General features: G+C 36.4%; 1 protein-coding gene and 1 pseudogene across 7 annotated transcripts in view; one reads left to right on the top strand and one right to left on the bottom strand.

Annotated features, from left to right (window-relative positions):
* The window catches only part of Zmym4 (zinc finger MYM-type containing 4), a 163,712-nt gene that overhangs the window by 5,626 nt on the left and 131,671 nt on the right, over nt 1-26,415 (bottom strand). For all 7 annotated transcript variants that reach the window (XM_063236054.1, XM_063236055.1, XM_063236058.1 and 4 more), the window contains 8 exons: nt 21,588-21,641; nt 21,034-21,213; nt 20,429-20,523; nt 8,605-8,776; nt 8,273-8,365; nt 5,722-5,873; nt 2,015-2,126; nt 404-652 (listed from right to left, as the gene is read on the bottom strand). In XM_063236054.1, the coding sequence (XP_063092124.1) occupies nt 404-652; nt 2,015-2,126; nt 5,722-5,873; nt 8,273-8,365; nt 8,605-8,776; nt 20,429-20,523; nt 21,034-21,213; nt 21,588-21,641 (1,107 nt within the window). The remainder of the gene's footprint in view (nt 1-403; nt 653-2,014; nt 2,127-5,721; nt 5,874-8,272; nt 8,366-8,604; nt 8,777-20,428; nt 20,524-21,033; nt 21,214-21,587; nt 21,642-26,415) is intronic.
* Nucleotides 22,087-24,872, top strand: LOC106027945 (kelch-like protein 12; annotated as a pseudogene).

The raw sequence follows: 26,415 nt of genomic DNA, 5'->3' as shown, positions 1-26,415 counted from the left end.
AAGGTGTTTCAGAATTTTTTAATATTAACTAAAAAAAAGTGCCCTGGTCTAAAAAATATTTAGGAACAACAAACTAAGCATTAAATATTGTTTATTTTAACAAGAAATTAACTTATCTGGTGACTCTCAACCATGGTTGTACATTTAAATTCCTTTAGTTTTAAAACACAGATTATTTAGGTTATATGCAATTAAATCAGCACTTTTAATTTAAAAGACAATAAAAGTATACTGAAGAAAAGGATTCAAGCATTTAACATACTCTTGACAATAAAGAAAAACATTTAAATGATAAAAGAAAGCTATAATAACACTTTTCTGTGTCTACAATTTACAATTCTCCACAGTAAGAGTTTCAGTATTTAACGAGACTTCTAACAGTATGTCACAGACCACCACACACCTGGTTCTGGCTCTTGCTTCTGTAAAGGTGGAAAGAACCTCAGATATGTCATCTTGGTACTGTACTTTAGAGTCCTGGTCCGTCTCATCACATGGGCAAAGGAAAGTTTCAAGTGCTCAGTAACATTCTTTAGTTGAAAGTATTTGGTATTGAAAAAAAGGAGGGTGTTTAAGAGGACGATTGGTGAGTAAGCGCCCAGCTGTTTGCATTCCCACAAATGCTCTTCTTCAATACGAGAGAACATGTAACCTAGACCAAAGGGGGAAGAAACAATACTGAGCTCCTAATACACAGACTTACATAATCTCTCAAATTCTAGGACAGGGAGATACGAAAGGAAAGAATGATTGTGCCTCTCTTTTCCTTTCAAACAGGCGAAACACGATAAAGAAAAAGGCAGAGAATTCTAAGTAGACACTAAGTCACCCCTGAAGAGTGAACTGTTCCAATCTATTATTATTTTAGTTTGGGGTGACAAGCATTCCCTGTGAACGGCCAGAGAGTATATTTATTTTAAGCTTTGTGGGCCACAGAAAGTCCAAAAAACTTTGTTTTGGAAAATATGGAGCCACAGATGATACATAAAAGTAAAGAGATATGGTTGCATGCCAGTAAACTTTATAGACAAAACTTGAATTTCATATAATTTTCATATCAAAAACATTGATTCTATAGTCCTTTCCAACAATTTAAAAATATAAAATTAATTTTTAGCTCATGGACTACAAAAACAGGAAACAGGCCTGATGTGGCCCATGGGCAGTAATTTTCAGTTCTGTCATGATCATAAAGCTTCATCATCAGCTGGTTTGGTAGCTAAGATCAACACAGTAGATGGTCTTCCCTATAAAACTTGTTTTAAATTTATATTCATGGTGATTTATCTAAGATTTTTCTTGAAATGTAGAGGTGTTGTGGAAGAATTAAAGAAGTGTACCTTTCACTTCACTTTCCTAACGATGCCCCTTAAATATATAGGCCTTCCCTAATGTTCTCTCCTCAGTCTTCTTTGTTGCTACTTCTGCATTCTATTCTTGGTGATTACCCCCAAATGTAACTCTATTACTTCTATATCTACCTCCTTACCCTATTCTCTGAATGTTAAGCGCATCAAACAACCATAGTGCTTAGAATGCATCAAAGGTGCTCAGCAGTCCAACAGAAAGAGAAATTATATTCTGGAGCATGACACTCAAATATTCAATCACAGTGAAGAAGGCTGAAATAAGTTAACTACAGGTCTTTGATGTCAAAAGGTCAGAGATAATTCAGGGATAAAGACAGTTCAGGGGAAAAGTACTGGAAAAGGCCCACTGCTAGCAAGCAGAATATGTGGCAATAATGGCAGTGCGTGCAGTCTTATTAACACTACCAGAAAAAGGTTTCTGAAAAGGTAAATGTAACCTCAATTATACTTTGAGCAATTATATGCATTGCATGGAAGCTATGGTTTCCTAAAAGATTCAACAATAAACCAAAGACTTTCTTCTCAAATATATTATAAATGAGGACAAACATAACATATAAACAATGTTTAAAAGATAATCATAAAACACAAGGAATTTTTACAAAGCACATCTTAAAAACAATCAAAATAAAAATCCATATTACCATTAGGAAGTATTGTGGGTTCCCATATTTTCAAAAGTTTGGTAAGTTCAATCATAAATCTGGAATAGGGCTCAGTAAAAATGTTATCTATCCTACCATTTTCAAACAGGTACTAAAAAAAAAAAAGAGATACATGTACATATTAATATAAAGAAAACATTTAAAATATAATTTTCCCTTACAATATTGTGAGTCATGTGGAACCTTTTAAGTATTTTAATGATGAGATGTAATCAAAATATATGGTGAGTATTCAAGTTTCTAAAAAAATGTATTATAGTAAAAGACACACTTCAATTAACCATTCCCGCAAACTCCCTCTCACTTAAAATACACTTATCCCACTGTTCCTGCCACTTTCTGAAGCAGGTTTGGAAGACCTCTTTCATGAGTGTCTTTACAGAGCATGGTAAAAAAATATGGTAAGTGGTACTTCTCAATGGCATCCAACAGAAAGGTGGGCTCATAAAAACATTACAGTGTATCCTCATTCACTTTAATAACTGGATCTGCACTTCGTGATTCTGATTCTTCTCCAAAGTCAAAATGACCATGAAAGGTAAATATTTTTAACTCAATCAGGACTCAAGGCAACAACAATGCAATTAAAAACACTCATGAATGATAATGTCTTTTATTGTAATGAATCTTTACAATATAGTCACTGCATATACTTTCACTAATACTTAATCTTTTGAATATTTATTGGTAAGCATTTTCCCTGATTACTCTCAAGTACTTTTTAATTCTTCAGGAGACAGCATAACATAATGATCATAATCATAAAACCTGACTCTGTTACTTACTATATCTGGGCCTTTAGGCAAGTTATGTTCATCAATGGGAAAGTGTTAATAATTTCTATATTTTATAGGGTCAAGTAGTATGCAAAGAGTTTACCTTAATATATAGCATATATGGTAAATGATCATTAAGTATTACCTGTTACATTTTGTCTATAAAGCCACATTTTATTTTTTTCTATTATTTGCCTATTTGTATCATTTGCCAGTTTTATTAGCATGTTTTATTTATAGGTACTTTCTGCATATATTGGACAGTAACTTTTGCTTATGGATGGTAACACCATGATCTCAAGAAATATGTAATTTGAGCTGGGTGTGGTGGCATATGTCTGTAATCCCAGCACTCAGAAGGCTGGGGCCAGTCTGGGGTACATAAGAGAATTCAACGCCAGCCTGAACAACATTTACTACCCTCCAGTCTCAACAACAACAAAAGAAATATTCTGAGTGAAGAATGGAAAATAGAAATAAATCAGATGGCTAATGGAACTATTAACTGCCTTAATTTATATGGAGGACAATTTGCCAGTGTGTCTGAGGCAGGAAGATGACTGAGAGTTTGAGGCCAGCCTGGGCTACAAAATGATTTGTAGGTTAGTTTGAACTGCATAGTGAAACCCTGGCTCAAAAAGACAAAAAAAAGAGAGACAGAGACAGGGAGAGGGAGAGACAGAGGGAGAGACAGGGGAAGAGGGAGAGAGAATTTATCTCAAAGAAATAGCCTGTGTATAACATGTGTAAAAAGATATGCATTAGCTAGGTATAGTGGTGCAATGCCAGCACTGGGAGGCATTGCTGTGAGTTCAAGACCAGCCTTGGCTACATAGTGAATTCAAGGCCAGCTTGAACTATATAGTGAAATCCTATCTCAAAAAACAAAAACTCCAAACAAACAAACAAACAAATATTGGTTACAGAAGCATCATCACAGAAAAAAAGCTGTTTATTCATTAAATAAAATAGTTTATAGAAACATAAATATGCCTGTAATCCTAGCACTCACGAGGCAGAGGCAGGAGGATCACTGTGAGTCTGACAACAAACTGGACTATGTAGTTGAGTCGGGTCCAGCCTGAATTACATAGCAAGACCTTGTCTCCCCCGCAAAAAAAGTTTTTTATTGTTTACACTTTCTTTGTGCCTTTTCTATCTTAAAGTAACAGTAAAAATGTAGGCACCAGAATAGAATTGTTTCTTTTTTTGTACTTTTCTGTATGGTAAAATTTTCTAGTACTCAGTGTAACTATTTTCTAATCAGAAAAGAACAGACAAGTACGAAAAGTCAACGTAAGTATTAAAAATCTACAATAAATTTATATTTTGGTCAAAATTGATAGTAGTTTCACAATATTTATTGTCTATAATGATCATGTGATAATTTTTATAGTTTTAATAGACTTTTAATATAAAGCCACTTACTAATTTAAAAAATAAACAGTATAAATAACTCCAGAAAAAAAAATTACAGGAAATACTACGAATGAGTTAAAGGTATAACACAGGAGGAGGTGGAGGACACCTATCATGCTTCAACAATGGCTCCTGGGGATGTGGGAAAGAAGATAAACTTTGTGTATATACTTCATGTTGTTTTTTTTTTTTTTTTTTGTCTTTTTCATTTTTATCGGTACCGGGGATCGAACTCACGACTGCCTGCTTGCAAGGCAGGTGCTTATGCCGCTGAGCTAAATCTCCAGCCCCACTTCATGGTTTTTAAAGTTACACCGACCACATATCATTTTTGTAATTAAAAACAACAGAACGATGAGATAACAATTCATATACACATGAAAGAAAATTTAGTAAACACAGAAAAGAAAATTAACATCTTAAATTTCACCACCCAGACATAACCACTGTAAATACATTTAGTGTATTTCATCTTATTATGCATTTATACAGTACTGTGTCAACATATGACATACATTTAATTTTCTATTTAATGCTTTGACATTAATATTTTTACATGTTGCTACATCCTATTTTGTAAATAAACTTACCAGCTAAGTAATATAATACTTTATGAAAGTACTATAATTTACCTAACCATCACATGGTGGGCATTCATATTATAGCCAACCTTTTTTTTAACCAATGGTGCCTGAACTTTGGAGTAAGAGTTCTTTTTTTTTTTTTTTTTTTTTTGTCTTTTTTCGTTTTTATCGGTACCAGGGATCAAACTCACAACTGCCTGCTTGCAAGGCAGGCGCTTATGCCGCTGAGCTAAATCCCCAGACCCTGGAATAAGAGTTCTAAAGAGATGTGCCAAAACTGAGTTACTGACCAAAAAATACAAAATTTAAAATTACTCCTGAAACATACACTCAAAACTATATGACTGCTTTCAGCTATGCAGAAGAATCTTCAACTCACAGCACTCTCAGTGAGTGCTATAATTTTTTTCCCTTTGGTTTCCTGAGACAGAGTCTCACTATGTAGCTCAGGCTGGTCTCAAACTCATGGGCCTCTTGCCTCAGCCTTGCAAGTACTGGACTCCCAGGTGTCTGCCACCATACCTGGATACAGTGTCATACTGTTTTTATTTCTGCCTATATGAGAAATAATAATATATCTATTACTTTACTTTGAATTTTAAAACTTTAAATGAAACTGTATGACTTATATACACATACAACACAGATATCTATGTTGCTACTTTTATCAGTTGCTATTTATGTTCATACAAAATATATCACCCTAATTTCTTTTTTCCTACTAACTGTCTTAGCTTATAAAAGGATGTATGATAAATACTTTTAAATTAAGGACAGTGGTGTATTAAGAAAAATATATAGGACTAACAGTAGATAACATACACATTTTAATTTTCAGTTTCACTCATAAATTCTCGCAGAATTATTAAAACTGTAATCAAGTTTGTAACATTACTTAATTTGATACCTGCTGAATTCCAAGGCACAAGTATAAGATACTGTCTGGATCATATTTTTCACCATTTGGTCTCCGCACCTCTTGGATAAACTGGCATAAACCCAAACTCAACTCAGCAAAAGTACAGGACAAAATATCTTCCTTCAACTTGACAGAACGAACTGTAGAAAGATAGAAAACATTTGAAATATTAACATAGTGGTGGTACACGCCTGTAATCCTAGCACTCAGGAAGCTGAGGCAGTGTTCAAGGCCAGCCCAAAATATATAGTAAAATCCTGTCTCAAAAAAAAGAAGAAGAAGAAAAAGAAATAAAGCAAGAAAGTAAGCAGAAGAAAAACAAGAGGAAAAAGAAAAGGAGTAAAAAGAGGAAGAGGGAGAAGAAGGTGGAAGGGAGAAGAGGGAGGAGGAGAAGCAGAAGGAAAAGAACAAGGAGAAGGAGGAGGAGGAGGAGGAGGAGGAGCAGGAGGAAGAGAAAGTAGCATTATTTGAGTCACTGAGTATAGAGGTTCCTTGGTTCATGCACTTAATTTGTTCTATGATTTTAGAAAAGATCGTTATGTTTGTCACCTGATGCAGAGTTTCCAAGCAAAACATTTTGCCAAATGCTTCTGTTTATAAACCAAATTTTTGCAAACAAAAATGTTTGTGGACTCTACTACTTACTGTGCTTAGCACTGTGGTATAGATTATGGAAAATAGATCTTGATCTCTAGGCTTTTTAAGTAGGCAAACAATAACAGTGTAGTGCACAGGGTGCAAGGGGTAGTATTAAAGGTTTTGCTTAAGTAGGATTTTATAAAAGCAAATGAAGGACATGTGATACAAAAGAGTCAGGTTATATTCTGGACTAAGCGACATTGAGATTACATCTTAAGTGGTGAAGAGTTAAAAAGATTCATTTCCAATGTGAGAAGGCAAAAAGGTATCTCAAACTATATTCAACCAAACACTAATCCTATGTGAAAGATAGAGAGAAAACTGAGTTTCTAGGAACTGATAAATCTGAAAAATGCAAGATGCCATATCTGCCTCTGAAGAATTTTCACTGCCTACAGATAAAGACCTTGACACTTTTTAAAAAAAATATTGTTTAACTTACATTTTATTACAAAACATTTCAAATAACATGAAACATCCTCATACCTTTAGAAACACTAAAATAAAGTATCCCATCTGCTATGCCACAAAGCGAAAGGTTCAAAAGACTTAAGTGTACAGGAGAAAAGCAAAAACAGGTGTAAGTGGATCATCTTCATTAAGATTCTGAAGACAATTAAAAACAATTTTGAGTAGGGCAGTTATCTCATTGATTTGTAAAGCTCCTACTGCAAGGCTGATCTATTTTGTGGGTTAGAACCAAAAATTAAAATGCTCATTTAGATAGGATACTGCTCATTTAGATAGGAACACACATTTTCAAAAATATACTTGGGCTCCTCTGCATGGACTCTGCATAAAGAAAATGGAAGCTTATGAGGACAAGGTCCATTTTTGATCTCTCAACCCAGTATACCTTGCATGAGTGTAGAAACAGACAGGTATTTCCCTTGTCAATGGCATTTAGACTTGGTTGTCTTAAAACAATATTAACTCTCCCCTCTATTCTTCCCTTGGTTTCCATTTGCTGTTTCTTTTCTTGAGACAAGGTCTTACTATGTTGCCCAGACTGGTTTCTAAGCTTGCAAGCTCAAATGATGCTACTAAATGGATACAACTCTAGGTATGTGCCATTGAGCCCAGCTACCTTTCTTTAATAAGACAGAATGTTGCCAGGTGGCTCTAGCTTGAATTTAATAGTCTGATGTTATAGCTAACCATGGTGGGAATGTATTAAAGTGAGGAGGGGTTATAGGTCTAACAAATTCCCACACTACAAGAATATTTACATTACTTTGGAGCAGAGAGATTACAAATGATCTGCAGGAACTCAGTGAGTCAGTTACAGCCCAATACATCCACTAACTGCTCCAATAAGCAGGGCTGTGTATGCCACAAGACCAGAAAGAGACTACCAGAAGGTGAAGCTAACTGTAAATGAAAACCCAGGTATGTAACTGAAAAATGGCACAACTCTTTGACATTTGAAATGTTACATAATTTCAAATCTTTATTTGAAATGTTACATAATTTCAAATTTCTTGGCAGCTGATGTGAAACCCACAAATACTGCCAGTTACACAGATGCAACTATTAAGAAAAACTGCTATGAAGAAGTAGGGCTTCTGCACAAGACAGCGAAGGAGGGAGGGAGAGAGTGAGGGAGGGAGGGAGACAGAAAGAAACAGGAAGAGAGGACAAGAGAAAGAGAGGAAAGGGAGAGATGAAAGGAGGGTGCAATTCAGTAATAGCTTCCGTATGGGTTACTACATAGGGCTGAAGAAGATATTTTATCATAAACTCACCACTGTGAGAAACAACCTTACCTTCTGTAATATTCTCTTTATAATTAAGCAAAGGTTATTAATATTGTAAGACAAAATTTTAAGCATGTGATTACAAATTTAAATGAATAACAACATAATAAATAACATAATGAATGCGGAGAAACAACTTTCACCTCTACAGCCTGCCTCTGAAGATTCTTGAGAGACTGGCTGGTCTTGAGCACTTCCTAAGGGGTCAGAAGATGGGCTGGATGAGCCAAGTTCACCTATTGATGAGAAAGACAAATGAGTTGAAAAAATGAAGAGTACATGAAAAGTCTAAACTCAAATTTTGTTAGATATACCTTTTGAGTAAATTAATGGGCTTACTTACTTATAGTTCTCTCTCTCTCTCTCTTTTTTTTTTTTGGTCCAAGGGATCGAATTCATGACCTCATATGCTGCTGAGCTAAATCCCTAGTCCCGTATGTCTCTCATTTAAGACAAATTCATGTTGCATATTTACCTCCACACTTTACATCCAACTGCTCTTCCTTGGCATTTTTCCACTGAACCCAGTTCTTCCAAGCATTTACTCCATACATGTACTTCAGCGTCATCCCAGACACTGAACACCCTTGAAAGGCTCCTTGAATAAGACTCCTGGGCTCCACAGCCACTACAGACTTCTTCCGTCCCTGTGAGAAGTCCAAACATTTATAGAATATAAATGTAAGTTTTGATCTTTAACAGAGCTCTCAAAGCTGTAAACTATATAAACCTATAAAATAAGGAATTTAGTTTTATATTCTAAAGTTTCAGAATTCTTAGCTCTAGAAAGCACATTAGTGATAATCTAACAAGCTCATGAGAAGAAACCAAGATGGCAAAAGCAAAAATTTAACTGTAGATGATCACAGTGCATTAACTAACAACATTTGGATATCTACTATTTTCTAGATATTGAATCCACCCAATGAAATATGAATAACTATCAGTCGCACTTAGGTGCACTTAACACATAAACAGATCATATTCTGGGCTATAAAACAGACCTTAATACAGTCTCTAGTCATTATGGAACTAAACTAGAAAAAAAAATTCAAGTTTGCAAGACAATTCTCTACCTTTCTGCTTCCTGGATCCCACTTACTGAGCAGCTTTCACCACAGTGACCTCTTACCATGCCATCCTGGTCTTGTAGCCAGCAGACTATGGACTGGAAGTTGAGTGGCACCCCTTCCTTATGTGAGCACAGAGACCCATGCCAGACAAGTGGTGCTATCTTGCACCCCTACAAAGCCAAAACTACCCAACAAGGCCAGGTTGGCTTTACACTTTGCTTTCCTATAGCACATGGGAGCAGAAGTGAGAGCTAACAAACTGACCTGGTCACAGAGAAGGACAACGCAAGGGAGAGAAGAGGTCATCTGAACACCAGGATTTCAGACATTAAATGCAACAGCCCAAACAAACCACTGCTCTGCAGTCTGGACACAGCAGAGAGCAGAAGGCTGATCACATTCCCCATCTACTAACAGGTGAAACATACCTATGGCCATACCAACCTGAACACACCCAATCTCATCTAACAGGTGAAAGAACAGCTCTTGCCTTGGCCATAACCACATTCTGGGGGGAAATGGGAGAGAGGAACCTCTGTTGCAGGAAGAGCACTTCAAAAACATATAGGCACCAGGGATTTAGCTCAGGGGCATAAGTGCCTGCCTGGCAAGCATGCAGTTATGAGTTTAATTCCTGGTACCAAAAAAAAAAAACAAAAAACAAAACAAAACAACAAAAAAACCCCACATAGACTACAAACGTAGGCAAAAAAATCATGACTGGATGGATCCCAGAACTATAGAACTTGGAAAGAAACCATTCATTCAGTAGTAGCATGGGAATTTTTTTCTTTGACTCCATCTTCCTCTGATTGCTCTATTTTGTTTTATTTTTATCGTTCCTTCACTGGGTATTATTTTTGGAGGGAGGCATTATCCTTTTTCTTTTCCTCTTTTAGTTTTTCTCTCATTTTCTTTTTTCCCCTTTAAACATTTTCTCTGCTTTCTTGCTTTTATTTCCTATTTTTGCTGTCATTTTTTTTTTGCCTTGTTCATTGTTTCCTGTAATTGTTCTCCAACACTATTAATTTCCTTCTACTCAATAGGATGCACTATGTCACATTGCTCTCCCCCTTCTCATATTCCATTGATTAAATTTTCAAATTTGGCTTTTTGCATTCTCTAGCTTCCCACCTCTTTTATCTTTACGAATATAACTACTAAGCTTTGTGAATCTCTAACTAGTTAACTTTACACACCTGATGTTGAAAAGTGATCTTCTGTTCATAGGGGGAAAGTTGCTCCATTTAGTAGCTATTCACCGAAGATCAATATTTGTTTTTTCTTACTGTTCAAATTATAACTGTAGATCTTTTCTGTGGTTAAGAGTAGTACTTTTATTATTTGTTAGGGTTTATAAATATTCACTCTGTATTTGATATGATAAGTGACACTAATTTATTACTCTAACTATGGTTACATAGCTGCTGATATTAATTAGTTTTCTTGAGATACTAATATCTGGACAACCCAGTAGTGGGCAAATACTCTGCAACTTCCCACCTTAAATATACATTAGCGGTGACCTCTGAGATAGAGGCAAAGATGATAATTACCCACAAGGAAGCTGTATGACTGAAAAGTACATATTAATTAAAGAAGTCTCCACACTAAAAAACAAAGCTTTCCAATAAATCTGCCTATAAGCTTCAATACAAAAAGAGAAATAAAAACAGGAACATGGTAAAACAACCTAACAAAATGGCTCTAAAAACTCCCAATTCTCCTAAGGCTGATCCATGGGGCATTAAAAGATAGGAAACCAAAGCTGCAGCCAAGTCATTTGAAATGAAACCAGGAGGGATAACCAAGCAGATCAACAAAGCATTAATTCACAAGCTCACAGGAGAGGGAGGAGCAGAAAGCAGCAGACAAAATAGTCTCTCCAGTTGATGAGTTACCATCCAGTTGATGAAAGATAGCACTGTGAGGAAGACAACAAGGAAGGAATTGGTTCTTTGGACTCAGGAAGAATCTAAAGTGCATTTTGAAGTCCACAGAGAAAATAAAAAGAAAAACTTCACTGAAGAAGGCAGTAGCAGGTGGCACCTTTGACACGCTAAGGGACTTACTGCATGGGAGGTGCTCTTTGAACCTGGGGACGCATAGTCACGGTTACCATGAAGACTGGGGCAAGTCTGGAGACACAGCAGTGGAGGGAAGCAGTGTATGTGGAAGACTGCACTGGTTGGCGGTGAGTGCAGAGGACTTTGTCCTCCTTCAGGGAGAGTGTGATAAGCTGGGAGCCGTTTTGGAGATGGGCTGGCTGAACTCAGAACCCAGAACTGCTGCTGGTTTTATCCAGCACCTCCAAGCCAGTGCAGATCCACTAAAATTGCTTGTATTACAGCAAGCCCAATGAGTCTGGTCTCAGGGCAGGCCTGCTGAGATTATCCACAATCCTGCCATAAAGCAACTGCTGACTTGCTGGAATAGTTAGGCATGATTCAAGACTCTGTTCTCCTCAGGTTGTGTACTAGTGTTAGTGAAACCTGAGAAAATCCTGGAAGTGGACTATTAGTTTTCCTTTTTCTTTTGTCTTTCTCCTTCATTGCTTTTGAGTGTGAGTTTCCTAACCCCTTTGTGGGTATGGTTTTATTCTGTTCTTCATTTTATCTCTTCTCTCTCTCTTTTCCTTCAATCTTTTGCACCAGTTTCCCCAAGTTGGCATGTTCCTCCTTTGTCCTCCAACCTTACTTCTAATCTCTTTCTCTTCTTCCAATTCTCTATTTTCTTCTTAATCCATTTAAAATTTTTACCCTCCAGGGCAAAACTGACACATTACAGACTGTTATATTGCATATAATTATCTGCTTTGTTTTACATTTTGTATAATCACAAATCTAGTTCATATGGTCAAAAGTTGCAAATTAAGGGTTAGCTCAGTTTGTTGTTTTCTTAGGCTATTTGATGTTATTGGTATCACTATAGCCAAAATTGACATAATTGTTCTAAAACAGCTGTTGGTCCTAGTATTACATGACTGACATTAACTAAGGGTCACAGAAAAGACCATAGCACAGTGCCAAAGAAGTAAAACTAAGCCAAATAAGCAATAACTTCTCATCTCCAACAAACTGAAGAGGTTAAGTTCTTCCAATAGACTCAAAATCCAAAAACCAGCTATCCCTGGAAGATAACTCAGAGAAATAACCATCACCTAAAGGTCCTAAATACTACCAATTAGCAACTCATCATAGGCAACTTACATTCATCACCCCAGGAATTAAATAAAAAAAGAGAAAATGAAATGAGAAGACACTCATGCAAAATGCAACACCAGACATTCAGTTCACCATGGCAAATCCAGGGAGCAATGAGATAGGACAATCTGAATGCCCCCTCCAAGTCTGTCTGAAGTGGTAACAACAAAGCAATTGAATAAGGCTCTGGAAAAAATGAAATCAGAAATAATCTTTCAATAAATACAGAGATTACCAAAATGCACACCACGCTTATAGTGACATTAGAGCAAACACAGACCAAAAAAAAAGATACATGAGCTTAAGAAAATATGGATAAGAAAATATGGATGCTCAGCACAGGAAAGAAATGGAATTCATAAAGCAGATTCAAGCAGATATCCAGGAGAATAAAAACTCCATTAAAACTATTTGAAGCAGACTGGGCCAATGTGAGGAAAAGATCTCAGATATTGAAGACAGGCTTGCAGTTAGTGACCATGAAAAGAAAGATTTCTCAAAAATGCCAAGGGACCATGAGAAATCAATCCTGTAGCTGCTAGACAAGACAAAGAATAAATTAAGATTAACTGCATCAATGAACAAGCAAGATATCACAAGTGACATTTAAAAAAATGTTCACAGACATCATGACAGAAAACTTTTCTGGTAGAGAAAAAGAATTTGACATATAAGTAAGTGAGGCATCTAGAACTCCAATTGGCAATGATCAAAACAAAATCTACAGCCAGACATACCTAGTCAAGATTCCAGAAATGCAACACAAGAATAGAATCCTAAAAGCTGTTACACAAAAGAAACAAATCACCTGTAGATGAACTGGGGCTGCTATGGGGATGAGGTGGAGACTACTTAGCAACAGGACAAAGCACACCGTCCAATGAAACAGAAGCTGCCATAGGGATCAGGAAACTACTCAACCAGAGGACAAAGCACACACTCCCATGAACCAGCCAGTATATGGGCTAGAAAACCACAAGTGACCTCTCCATCCTCAAGCAACTGGCTAATTTGGAAGATTCAGGGTCGCGACAGCATCTGAGGTGAAAGGAAAGCCTGATACTTAAACTGTTAGACTGACTTTGCAGGCCTAGAGCTGGTGGTCTCGGCCTTTATTTAGAGGATGGCAATGTACATTGTGGAAACTGGGGGGGATTTCCTTCTGCCTTGCTTTTGAAATCCAATGTTTTGTTTCGTTTTACTGTTTTGTTTATTCCTGTTTCTGGTAACCTGAGCAACTATTCTGAAGATAATAATATGCAGGATAACAACCACTGTAAAATTACTATCATATTTTTTTTTTTTTTGTCTTTTTCATTTTTATCGGTACCAGGGATCGAACTCACGACTGCCTGCTTTCAAGGCAGGCGCTTATGCCGCTGAGCTAAATCCCCAGCCCTATCATATTGTTTTGAAATTTTATATATAGTTGTCTTTTTGTGGTTATTGCTGTCATTCTGTTTTGTTGTTGTTGAGGTTTGTTTGCATCTTGATTTTTCTAATTTTTCTTTTCTCTTTAAAATAAAAAAAATTATACAATTTTAAAAAATTACCTATATAGGGAAGGCCATCAGAATTACAGTTGACTTCTCAGCATGAACTCTCAAAGAGAGCTTTAAGTATTCCAAGGTCTAAAGGAAAATAACTTTCAAACCAGAATGATACACCCCACAAAATTATCTTTCAAAAGTAATGGAGAAATAAGATACTTCCATGACAAAGAACAGCTGAGGAAATTTGCTCCAAACCAGCTCTACAAAATGTTCTTAAAGACATTCTAGAAAGATAACTCCATAAACCTCACTAGAAGGAATCCACCAGGCAAAACAAATAATTAGAGGGAAGGAAAAAAAGGGGGAACCAACAACAGGAAAGCAACATGACAAGGGTAAGTCAATACATATCACTTATAACCGTCAATGTTAATGGTATTAATTCACCAATCAAAAGATACAGACTGGCAGAATAGGTCAAAAAGCAAAAACCAACAATATGCTGCATACAAGAAACACATTTAAGTCAAAAAGAAATTCACAGACTGAAAGTCAAAGGATGGAAAACAATATTCCATGCAATAGGAACCCCAAAAAAAGCAGAGGTAGCTATTCTATTTGCAGACAAAGTAAATTTCAAGCTAAGACTGATTAAGAGAGATAAAGAAGGTCACTATATCCTCATAAAGGGAACAATCCAAGAGAAAGAGATAACAATCATAAAAATATATATGCAGCAAATACCAGTACACCCAACCATACAAAAAAACAATTACTAATGGATATGAAAAGTCAAATAAGCCATAATGCAACTGTATTGGGGGACTTCAATATTCCACTGCCACAAAAAAAAAAAAAAAAACAGATCAATTACACAAAAAAATCAATAACAAAATATTAGAACTAAATCAAACTTTTGAATGGACTTTGTAGATGTCTATAGAATATACCACTCCACAACATGAGAATACAAATTCTTTTCAGCTGCACATGGGACATTCTCCTAAATAGACCATATAAGGGCTCATAGGACATGCTTAAGTAAATGAAAGGGAACTGAAATTATCCCGTGCATAGTATCAGACCACAGTGCAATAAAACTGGAAATCCATGGGAAAGAAAACCAAAAACATGGGGCTGGGGATTTAGCTAAGCGGCATAAGCGCCTGCCTTGCAAGCAGACAGTCGTGAGTTCGATCCCCGGTATTAATTAAAAAAACAAAACAAAACACACAAAAAACGAAGAAAGCAAAAAAAAACCCTTCATATTAAACAGCATCCTACTGAACAACCAATGGGTCACAGATGAAATTACAGAAGAAATTAAGACAGTTTTTACAATTGAATGATAATGACAATACAACATATTGGAACTTGTGGGACATAATGAAAGCAGTCTAAAAAGAGAAATTTACAGCAGCAAATACCCATTATCAGGAAAACAGAGTAAGCACATATAAACAACTTAATGTTGAACCTCAAACTTCTAGAAAAAGAAGAGCAGACTAAGTCAAAAGCTCATACAAAGCAGGAAATTATAAAGATCAGAGCAGAAATTAACACACTGGAGACTCGAATTACCAATTCAAGAAACAAGAAGGTATAAAAATCCTAAATAACCCAGTATCAATCAATGAAATTGAAGATGTAATAAAAAAAAAAAACCTATCAATAAAGAAAAGCTCAGGCCCTGACTGATTCACTGCTGAATTTGACAAGAAATTTAGAAAAGACTTGACACCTTTTTAATAAATGGTGCTGGAAAAACTGGCTCTACACATACCAAAGATTAAAATTGGACCCATCTCTCTAACTATACTAAACTAAAATCAGAATAAATTAAAGATCTTAATATTCAATCAGAAATATTAGTCTGATGGAAGACATAGTAAATAACTCTTGAAGATACTGGTGTAGGGAAAGACTTTATGAATAAAACCCCAACTGCACAGAAACTATCACAAAGAAACAACTGGGATCTCACCCTATCGAAAGGCTTTTGCACAGCAAGAAAAACCACCAACAGAATGAAGAGATAACCTATCACATGGGAGAAAATGTCAGCTGTTCTCCAAAGGATTATTATTGAGAACATATAAAGAACTCAAAAAAATCAGTTCCCCCAGATTTTTTTGTTTTTCTTTTTTGTCTTTTTCCTTTTTATCGGTACCAGAGATCGAACTCACGACCGCACACTTGCAAGGCAGGCGCTTATGCCGCTGAGCTAAATCCCCAGCCCAGTACCCCTAGATTTAAAGACCCAATACAAAATAGGCATCTGTAATCAATATATACTTCTCAGATGAAGAAACAATAACAGCAAATAAATATGTGAAAAATGTTCATGTCATTGGTCATTTGAGAGATCATCCAGAAATCAAGCAATAATAAATGCTAAAGGGGCTATGGAGAAAAAGAATCTCTCCACTATTAGTGGGAATGCAGACTGGTGCAACCACTATGGAAATCAATGTGGAGTTTCCTCAAAAAACTAGGACTAGAGGTCCTGTTCAACCCACCTATTCTCCTCCTCGGCATCTTTCGAAAAGAATTAAAAACATAAAACTGCACGATATATGTGTACTCATGTTTATAGCAGCACAATTTGTAATAGCTAGATCTTGGAAACAACCAAATTGTCCACTGACTGAGAAATGGATTAAAAAGATACATTTTTATACTATGGAATACTACTCAGCCATGAAGAATAAACTGTGGAGACTTTTATAGGTAAATGGATATAATTTGATAACATACTCATTAGTGAAATAATTAAGACATATGTGTAAATATATTGTCTCCGTGTGAGTAGCTGAAACTATATATATATATGTGTATGTATATGTATATAAAAAGTTAAGATTAAAAAAACAAGTTCATAGGATATGCAAGTATAAATGTACTGTGCCAAATAAAATGATTAACAATTCTACAGAAGACACCAATAGAAAGCTAGATCAACTTTAAAAAAAGTAAAACATGAATGATCAGCACAGAAAAGAATTAAAAGGCTCCAAAACCAGACATGGTAACCTATGCGTGTAAGCCCAGAACTCAGGAGGCTGAGGCAGGAGGATGGCCGACAGTTAAGGCCAGCCTGGTCTACATAGTGAAGTCGAGATCAGTCTACACTGCATAGCAAAATCCTGTCAAAAGAAAGAAAGAAAAGAAAAGAAAAGAAAGAAAGAAAGAAAAATTGATGAAACAGAACAGTTTCAGAAACAGATCCCATATATGTATTACAAACATAAAGGTTACAGCGACAAATCTTTTAGGAGGAAATTAGGAGATGAGTTAGATAAGTACTGGGATGGTCTCTCTCTCTCTCTCTCTCTCTCTCTCTCTCTCTCTCTCTCTCTCTCCCTCACACACACACACACACACACACACACACACACACACAGAGAACCCAAAGCCTTCCCAATGAACACCATCCCCAGGGAGACACAGAAAGAAATATTAGGCAGCTAGGACACAGACTTGAGTAAACCAAGATTAAACACTGAGCAAAGTGGAATACAAGGGAAAGAAGCTCTTTGAAAGTATGCAGTGGGAAGCTGGGCTGCAAGGGAAGTCTGTTCTCTTAACATCAAAGGTCTAGCTAAAAACACATCACTTCAAGTCTCGTTTTTATGTGGCTACCAAATTAGCTTCATATTTAAACCCCTGAACTGGGTACCTCCATAGCATCCTCCCTTGAAGCCCCTCTCAACTAGCAAGAACTTTCTTTGTCCTCTCTTAATAAACTATGCTCCGAGAGTCCCCCACTTCCGTGTCTGTTAACTTCCTCCTTCCATGATCCCCAGGACAAGAGCCCAGAGACAAAACTGGTTATCCTAGGACTCACTAAACTGCCTACACTTGAATTCAACGATCCTCCATCCTCAAACTTCCCAGAGTGCTGGTATTATGAGCAAGCACGACCACCTCTCACTTTTTTATGAATAATTATTAATCAGATCCATAAAAATTGGTATATTGCTTAAAATTAAAATCTTCACTATACCATTAAAAAAACTTTGAAAATCAATTTAGAGAACAGAAGCAAATATCCTAGTTGATAAAGAATTTATACTTATAATAAAGAAAATTCACAGCTCAAAACAATCTTCCCCCCACAAACTGGAAAAAAAATGTGGAAAAGACTGAATAGATGTCCTATCAAAGATGACAAATTGCAAATATATATATGTTCAACATCATTAGTCATGAAAGAAGCACAAACTAAGTAGAATAGTGAATACTAGAGACCAAAATTAAAAATCAACAATATCTTCTGTTATGGTTTGTGTCTGGATGCCCTCTCAAAGCCTCCTTGTCGTCATGGGGAGTGGACTTTTCAGAGGCAGCTAAATCTAGAGCCTGTGACTGATTCATGGTCCAATGCTGGGGTTAAGGGTGTGAATGCTACACCTACCCTAGGATGGGTAGCCTGCATATAGTATAAGGGACAGAAAGTGACTTGTCTGTTTCTTCCCTCGCTCTCTCTTGTTGCTTTTGCTGTTTTCTGTTGTCATGAACAGTTGCCCCTTTAGCATATCACTATGCCTTAAAACCAGCCAATTATGAACAGAAACCTTTACAAATTAAGCTCAACCAATCTTTCCTTATTTAACTTTGGGTACCGAGCATTTTGTCTCAACAACAAGAAAAGTAACTAGACAACTTTTAGCAAATCATGGAGCTGATAAACTCACATATCACTGCTGGGAATGCAAAATCGGTATTATTCACTTTTGAAACAGTCTAGCAGCTTTGTTATAAAGTGGGAAGTATGTTTACCATAAAACCTAGCAACCTTATTCCCAGATATTTTTTTCCCCAAGAGAAATGCAAAACACATGTTCACACCAAAATTTATTCTAGAATCTGCCTAACAGTTTTATTCAAAATAGTTGCAAACTAGATAGAACACAAATTTGTAGCATCAGTTAAACAACTGTGTAAGTTTCAGTTTGTTCTTATAATAAAATGCTACTTGGAAATTGAAAAGAATAAGCCACTGAAACATGAAACAATATGAATGAAACTCAAAACCACTAGGCTAAGTCAAAGAACCTAGATATACTATATGATACCACTAATAAGCAGTCTTCAGAAAAGACAAAGCAGTAACATTTAGTATCAATGCATACAGCCTACTGTGGTTAGCAGCATTTGAAGATGGGGCTGACTGTAAAACATTATGAGAAAACTTTACAGTGGAATAATATTTTTCATAGTTGTGGTAGTTATGCGATATATACATTTGCCAAACCCCACCAAGCTGTACCTTCCTAATTTATAATTTTTAAATGAACTATAATCTAGCAGTTAATTTTTAAAAAATAAGGCTAGCACCCTTTCGACATGAAAAATAGCCTATATAGTCCTATTATATTTTATAATGCAAAATAGTGAACTTCAGGATATAACATATAAAAATAGATTAGACTTTTCAAAGAGAAAATAATATTTTAAAAATTGTTGAATGCTTCCTATTATATTATCTTTGAAGTCTTATAATGTTTTCATTCATTTGTTTAACTGATTTTGTTGTTTTGATTTTATTACGTGTGATGTTATAAACAGTTGTTTTAAGGAAAACGAGACATTATGGTAGCCATTGCTGATTTGCTAACATCTCGAAGTCCTATCATGCTTTTGTTCTTCTGTTTTGATTGGTTCCATCCTGTTGTGTTTTATTTGATTTTATTATGTGTAATGTTGTAGACAACTTTTTTGAGGAAAGTAAGATATTACAGTAGCCACTGTTTATTTTCTGTTATCTGATTTTAAAGTTCTGTAATGCCTTCATTCTTTTGAATGGTTTTATAACTATTTTGTTATGCTTGATATTATTGTGTGTGATGGTATGGTCAAGAAGAAAACAAGAGACATCATGATAGCTACCGTTGATTTCCTGTTGTCTTGTGAAGTCCTGTGTTGCGTGCATTTGTTCTGTTCAGATTTGCTTTGTTCTGTTTTATTTTTTTTTGTTTTATTCTCTTTAAAATAAAAAAAATTTTTTTAAAAAATTGTTGAATGCTTCTTAAAGTAACAAGACAAAACCATTAATTAGAGAAACAAAAGAAAAGGCCTGGGTGAAATGCAAATAGAAAACATAGTTCCTGACTTTTAAGAAACAAAAACGAGAGCATAAAAATATAGGTTGCAGTGTTAAGTGAAATAAATCAGATATGCAAGCTTAAAATATCCCACAGTTTCTTTTATATAAGGAACACAAAACATAAAGAGCAAATGAAAAGACAGATAATAAGAAATAGGAAGACAACTCTTTTGAAAAAGTGAAGGGGACCAAGAGATTGGGGCAGGAGGAGAAAAAGATGAAAAAAGAAAAAAGAAGTAAGATGTATTATGTACATGTACCACCTCCCCATGTACTAATGAAAATGAAGTGTGAGACTACAAAATAACATATGCAACTGCCTGATTCTCGCTGTTACCAGAATTTTGTAAAGATCAGGAACTAATAAATACTGGTAGAATGAAGGAAAGAAAAATCTAAAAAAAATTAAACTGCTGCTTACTCGTCGTCTAGGTTGGGGAAAGCCATCTCTGTGTCGTCGTCTTGTTCGGGAACGTGGTTGGATTCCCTGTCCTTTATTAAGTGGGTCAAAGGATTCTATAATAATAAGCAAAAAGCATGGTGTGAGGCAAGTAACTCACATTTAAATAATGACAGACTGAGTAATTACCACTATTTCATTGTTTTATAATGAGAACTTTACTTATATAGTTAGGAGAAAAAAAGAATATAGCACACAAATAAAAGTTTATTAAAAATTGAGAACATTTTTTGTTTTTGTTTTTGGTTTTTTTGTCTTTTTATCGGTACCAGGGATCGAACTCACAACTGCCTGCTTGCAAGGCAGGCACTTATGCCGCTGAGCTAAATCCCCAGCCCCCAAAATTGAGAACATTTTTATAAATGGTTATTGTAGCAAAGGTAACAAAAAAGTTCAAAAAACAAATAACCATGTAAAAGAACAGTATGACATAAATTAATATCCAGAAAGGAAGAAAGCAGTATGTCCTAGATTATCTCCAACACATTATAGCTGCTTAATGACAATCTGGAGTCTTGCCATTCTAAAATAAAGGACTTTTGATGAACAGGTTGCAGTGCACAAACCTGATGGATAATCTGCTTCTAGATCCTGTTCTGTTTCCCCCTTTGAGAATTGCTTCAGTTCGACATCAGCTTCTTGCACAGCATTTGACTTTAAGGCATAATGATTCAACTCTTCCTCCCAGCTATGTGGAGTAGATACTGCCTCTGATTCAAGATCACCACTGTATGTACTTCCTTGGTCTGAAATATAAAGAAAACAAACAATTCATTAAACTAAGACACTCTTGTATTTTCAGAAATATTCTTAACCTCAGTATCAAAAACTGAGAAATGCTTGATGGACACCATTAACCACAGAATGAAGTAATTTGTTTGTCAGCCTAACAGAACTCTGCATTTTGGTAAGCACTTTAAAACATTCTTTCAATTAATGCTTACGTATTTAGCATAGCTTTTAATACTTTCATTACAAAACAGCATACATCACATTTAATGATACTTAAAAATATCTAAAACTATACATAGTTGACTCAAGAATACTAATTCTCCATTGATTTCTATTATATACAGAATGTAAGATTTCCAAAAACCGAAGTATATAAATAAGAACAAACCTTTTTCAAATATTTTGGTGTCTAGAAAGAGTTCTTGTTCAGAAGTTTGGGATTCTAAAGAGAAAGAAAAAAAAATCACATAATAAAAGTTTGCATGTATGATATACACAAAACAAATTCTGGGTCTCAAATTATGAGTCAATTATACACATGAAACATACCAAGAAGTACTAAATAAAGAGAATTCATACACGCAAAGGACAATTCTTTAATTAAACATCAGTGATAAAAGTCATTAAATTATTACCTGCATTAACAGTGATTACAGTACTTAGTAGAACTATCAACAATGTCATAGTGAGACAGGCTTTTTCTTTTGATTGGAGGTGGTCTGGTTTGGAGACTGAGCCCAGGGCTTTACACATGGTAGGCAAACCCTCTACCACTGAGCTACATATATCTCTAGCTTTTTAAAAATTTTCTTTGGTGAGGATCTTGCTAAGATGACTAGGCTGGCCTGTAATTTGTGATTCTCCTCTCTCAGTCACCTGGAGGAGCTATGATTACAGGTATGCCATCTCTGTACCCAGTTTACTTTTCATTGTATACTCAAAGTTAATTGAAATACTCCTCCATTTTTTTAAACCCCACACAGACAGGAACATTTATTTCAACAATTGACAAATCAGCTTTAACTAGTGTTCCAACATAATGATCTTATTGTTGTATTCAAAGGCTCATACTTTTAGAATATAAATAAACAAGAGCATTTAGGTACATGGAACTACACCGAAGACAATTTTTAACAACTACACAGTATTTGAAAAGTGAGGCTCTCAAAGATTAAAAGGTAGAGGGCTGGGGATTTAGCTCAGTGGCACTAGCGCCTACCTGGCAAGCACCCGGTACTGCTTAAAAAAAAAAAAAAATTTAAGGTAGAAAAGTGTGGGGATTTTGCTTGTTTTTTTTTGCTTATCCAAGAAAAGTGATTCTTTTCCTTAAAAATCAAAGTGAAATGAGCCTCATATCCTCTCAGCTGGAATTTAATTCTCCTTTCTCTGTGGTTATAACATTTTATCAACATTGTTGCCCCCTGACTCACATGTTTTGAAATTTAGTTTTAAGTTTTTTTCTTCTTGGTCTTCTTTTTTTTTAATCCTTGAAATAAAATGGACTGGGGAAAAAAAAAAAAAGACAGAAAAACCACACATTTCATCTATACTACAGTGATTACAACTGTCTTGAAAATCGATTTTTTTTAAAGCTTTTTTGACTCAATTTAGACAAAGGCATTACGTCACAGTACTTGTGCAGAGCAAGAACTTTATAAATGCTAAATATTAATGTGAATAGAAATGTCAATTTAAAATGAGGTTTATGGGGCTAGGGACTTACCTCAGCGGCTTAAGGACCTGCCTGACAAGCATGAGATTGTGAGTTCGATCCCCGGTACCAAAACAAAAAAATAAACAAAAACAAAAAGAGGTTTATCATCAGGGATTGCCTGAACTGCCAAACTAAGTGTATATCAGAAGTCAGAAGATCCAGCATAAAATACTATTCTAAAACTTTAAATGATATATAAATGAGCCAGAATTGTGAGATTGTTATATATCCCCTGGGCCTGCCTGTGCCCACCCCACTTCCTCAGGTGGGGCCAGATTTGTCATATGGCTAGCCAAAAGCAGAGTTGTAGAACCTTCTTCCATATGTTTGGTAGGAGGCATTATGGCCCCCAAGGACATAATGACAAATGCTCATGCTGAATCCAACCTCACCCGCTGTGATATGATGCTGAGAGTATAGCAGAAAGACTTCCCTGCCCAACAGGCTGTGCTGGCTGCCTGCAATAACCACTTCTGTTCCATGTTCACCAGTGAGAGTTCAGAGAAGAGAAAACCTTATGTTGATAGCCAGGGTTTAACTGTCATGGAAATCCTATTGGACTTTTCTACACAGAAATAGTACATGTGACTGTGAAGAATGTACAAGAACTGTTCCCTAAAGCCTTTCTGCTTCAGCTGAAAGGTGTAAAGCAAGACTGCTTTGAGTTCTTGAAAAGCAAGCTGGACCCTCCTAATTGCCTGGGTATCAGGGATTTTGCTGGAACTCACAAATGTGTTGACCTGATGCAACCGACTGAGGTTTTTAGCCAGAAGTATTTTCCTGAAATGGTATGGCATAAAGAATTCATTCTTCTAAGTCAGAGAGAAGTGGAGAAGTGTGGTGAAATTCAGGTGGATTTTGAAGAGTCAGTCTCTGAGGCTGTCATCAACTGGGTGAAGCATGCCAAGAAAGAGTGTAAAGAGTTCTTGCTTGACTTGCTGCTGACCGCCAGGTACATTTACAGATATTCAGCCTTTCATCTGCTGTAGTTTACAGTGCAGGGATCTGGCTGACAGAGCAAAGAAGTTTCATCTGTGGCCTGAGCTGCGAAGTCAGATGCAGGGCTAGCAGACAAAGGTCCATCTAGGAGCCAATGATGTACTTCTGGTGATTGGGAGCTTTGGAAGCTAGCAGTCCCCCATGAAGGTGGTTGGGAAATATGGGGCACAAGACTCAGCAGTGGAGCTTTTTGCCAAGCATCACTTGCAAGAGATGTTCTGTATCCCTATATGACTGATCTACTGAATTGGTGGTTACAATGGCCATTCCCACCTCAGTTCAGTAGAATGCTTGGACTACATAGCAGATGAGGACAGGATCTGATATTCTGTAGCCCCAGTGAATGTCCAAAGTAGCCATGCTGGAGCTAGCACCTGGAAGATTTGATCCACATCTCTGGAGGCTGTAATGGAAGCAGGCACCATACCAGTATGGAATGACATGACCCAAACATTGACCGGTAGAGTATGCTAGGAGATACGCAGATAGCCAAAGGTTGCTGGACCAGCAATGGCCTGCAGAGTGATCTACTGTCAAGGAGAATATGATGGCTTAAATGTCTCAAATCCAGAGAAATAGGATCCCCAAACAGTAATGTTACACCAATGGCCACCAACGTTCTGGTGCTGGAGTAGCCCTACATAGTGGAATGATTTAAGAGTATAGTCTACCTTTCCTTCTGTTGAACAACATTTGTATGATTCTTGGACTAGTAAGACCATTTTACAGTGGTATTTAGGAGCCATAGTGCTTCAGGGAAGAATCTATGCAACTGCGGGATATGATGGCAAGTCCCTGTTGAGTAGCATTGAGTGCTATGACCCTATCACTGACAGCTGGAAAGTGATGACATCCATGGGAACTCAGCACTGTGATGGTGGTGCGTGTCTTCTCTGAGAGAAGTCACCATTGTTGGAGCACCCTCTAGGACTAGTGACCAGGTCTTGGGAAAGTTTGTAGGAGAATTAAGGATCTTTTCTAGAATGTCTTATTTCTCACTGCTCCAGTGCAGTTGTGATTGTATTAATCTGACACATACTTCTCACACTAGTTCAATCCCTCAGAAAAATGGGTAACAGATAAAATAACAGAAAAGAAATCAGACTGAATGGGTATAAGAGATTGGATCCTTCTCCATTTGGTCTGGAGAACACTCTATTGTTGTTTCTAAATTTCCACATGCTTGGGAAAATATGTACATATTATGCCTCATACATTACAGAGAAAGACATGTGGACAGTGGATAGTGTCCAGCCTGGAAAACTGGAAGGATACCAGCTCAAGTAAGGTTGGTAAAATCCAAGTATTTTTTCCAGGAACAAATTGTTTTTCTAATGTACAGGTAGCTGGGGCACTACAGTTTTGTTCTGAAGGAGAAGAGGAGACTCCTATCAAGAGTTAGGCACCAGGAAGAGAGATTCATGTGATATTCCCTTAGTGGTGGTGGTAGTGGGGCAAGAGGGTTAGCATATCAGAGCGAAAGTTAGAATAAATGACATGAGCTGAATTTGATGGAATGTGAATGAACCTGGAACACTACTGAAGTATAACCTGTAAGATTGAGACATATTATTGCAGATCTCTTTATTTCCCAAAGATCTTTCTGAAATACAGTTTTGTATATCTTGGCAGTGAAAACGGAGACAATAAAAGAGTGAACAAATACTGGGATGAGAGAAGATGGCATGACAGTAGGAATTCAATATACCTAGGGATGAAGTAGAACCATTTGTGATTTTACAACTCTTACTCCCTGCCAGGGCTCATGTATTTGTGGCAGTGTTCGCCTTGAATGGGTGAAAGACTGTCCTGTCTTTGTTGAACAAATACTACTACCTGGGTATACGCACTGTTTATTTGGGGATGGGGTGGGAGTGGCAGCAGCCTAGCAGTTCAGCTACCTGATTATTGCCCTACTTTTTTCAAGGCCACAATTCTGCTAAAGAGTGGCTTTTACTGTTATATTTGGCACATTTAGTTTTTTTCCAGTTAGTTCTAGCACCTCTGCTGTTGCATACTGAGCTCTCTCATGAAGTTCTAGCTCTATGGACATTGCAGGTGTGGGAATGTGATAACTGAAACAAGATCCATTTTCCCTTTGCTCTGGAATTACTTTTCTTCCCTCTTTCTCTGAGTTGTATTAACTGACAGAGTTCATTTACTTTGTACTTTTAAGAAAATATATATATGTATTTTTTGTCTTTTTCGTTTTTATCGGTACCAGGGATCTAACTCACAACCATACACTTGCAAGGAAGGCGCTTATGCCGCTGAGCTAAATCCCCAGTCCCTTTTGAGAAAATATTAAAATTGTGTCAAATGCCTTTAAAATATAAAGAACATGAGGAACACTGGGATAATAATAAGCTTTTACCTATTTCTCAGAATATCTTAAGTAAGTGCTCTCCCACTGAGTTACCTCCTCAGCCCTACCCAGAGAATGTATGATTTAAATGCTCATTATGAACACAACAGAAAAGGTGACAGGTTTTCCAAATGCTAT

Source organism: Cavia porcellus, unplaced genomic scaffold, assembly GCF_034190915.1.
Source record: "Cavia porcellus strain 051 isolate PalLab524CR breed Dunkin Hartley unplaced genomic scaffold, mCavPor4.1 scaffold_25, whole genome shotgun sequence".
NCBI classification, from domain to species: Eukaryota; Metazoa; Chordata; class Mammalia; order Rodentia; family Caviidae; genus Cavia; species Cavia porcellus.
The sequence above is the reverse complement of the archived record's forward strand: the minus strand, read 5'-3'. Positions and strand labels throughout refer to the sequence as shown.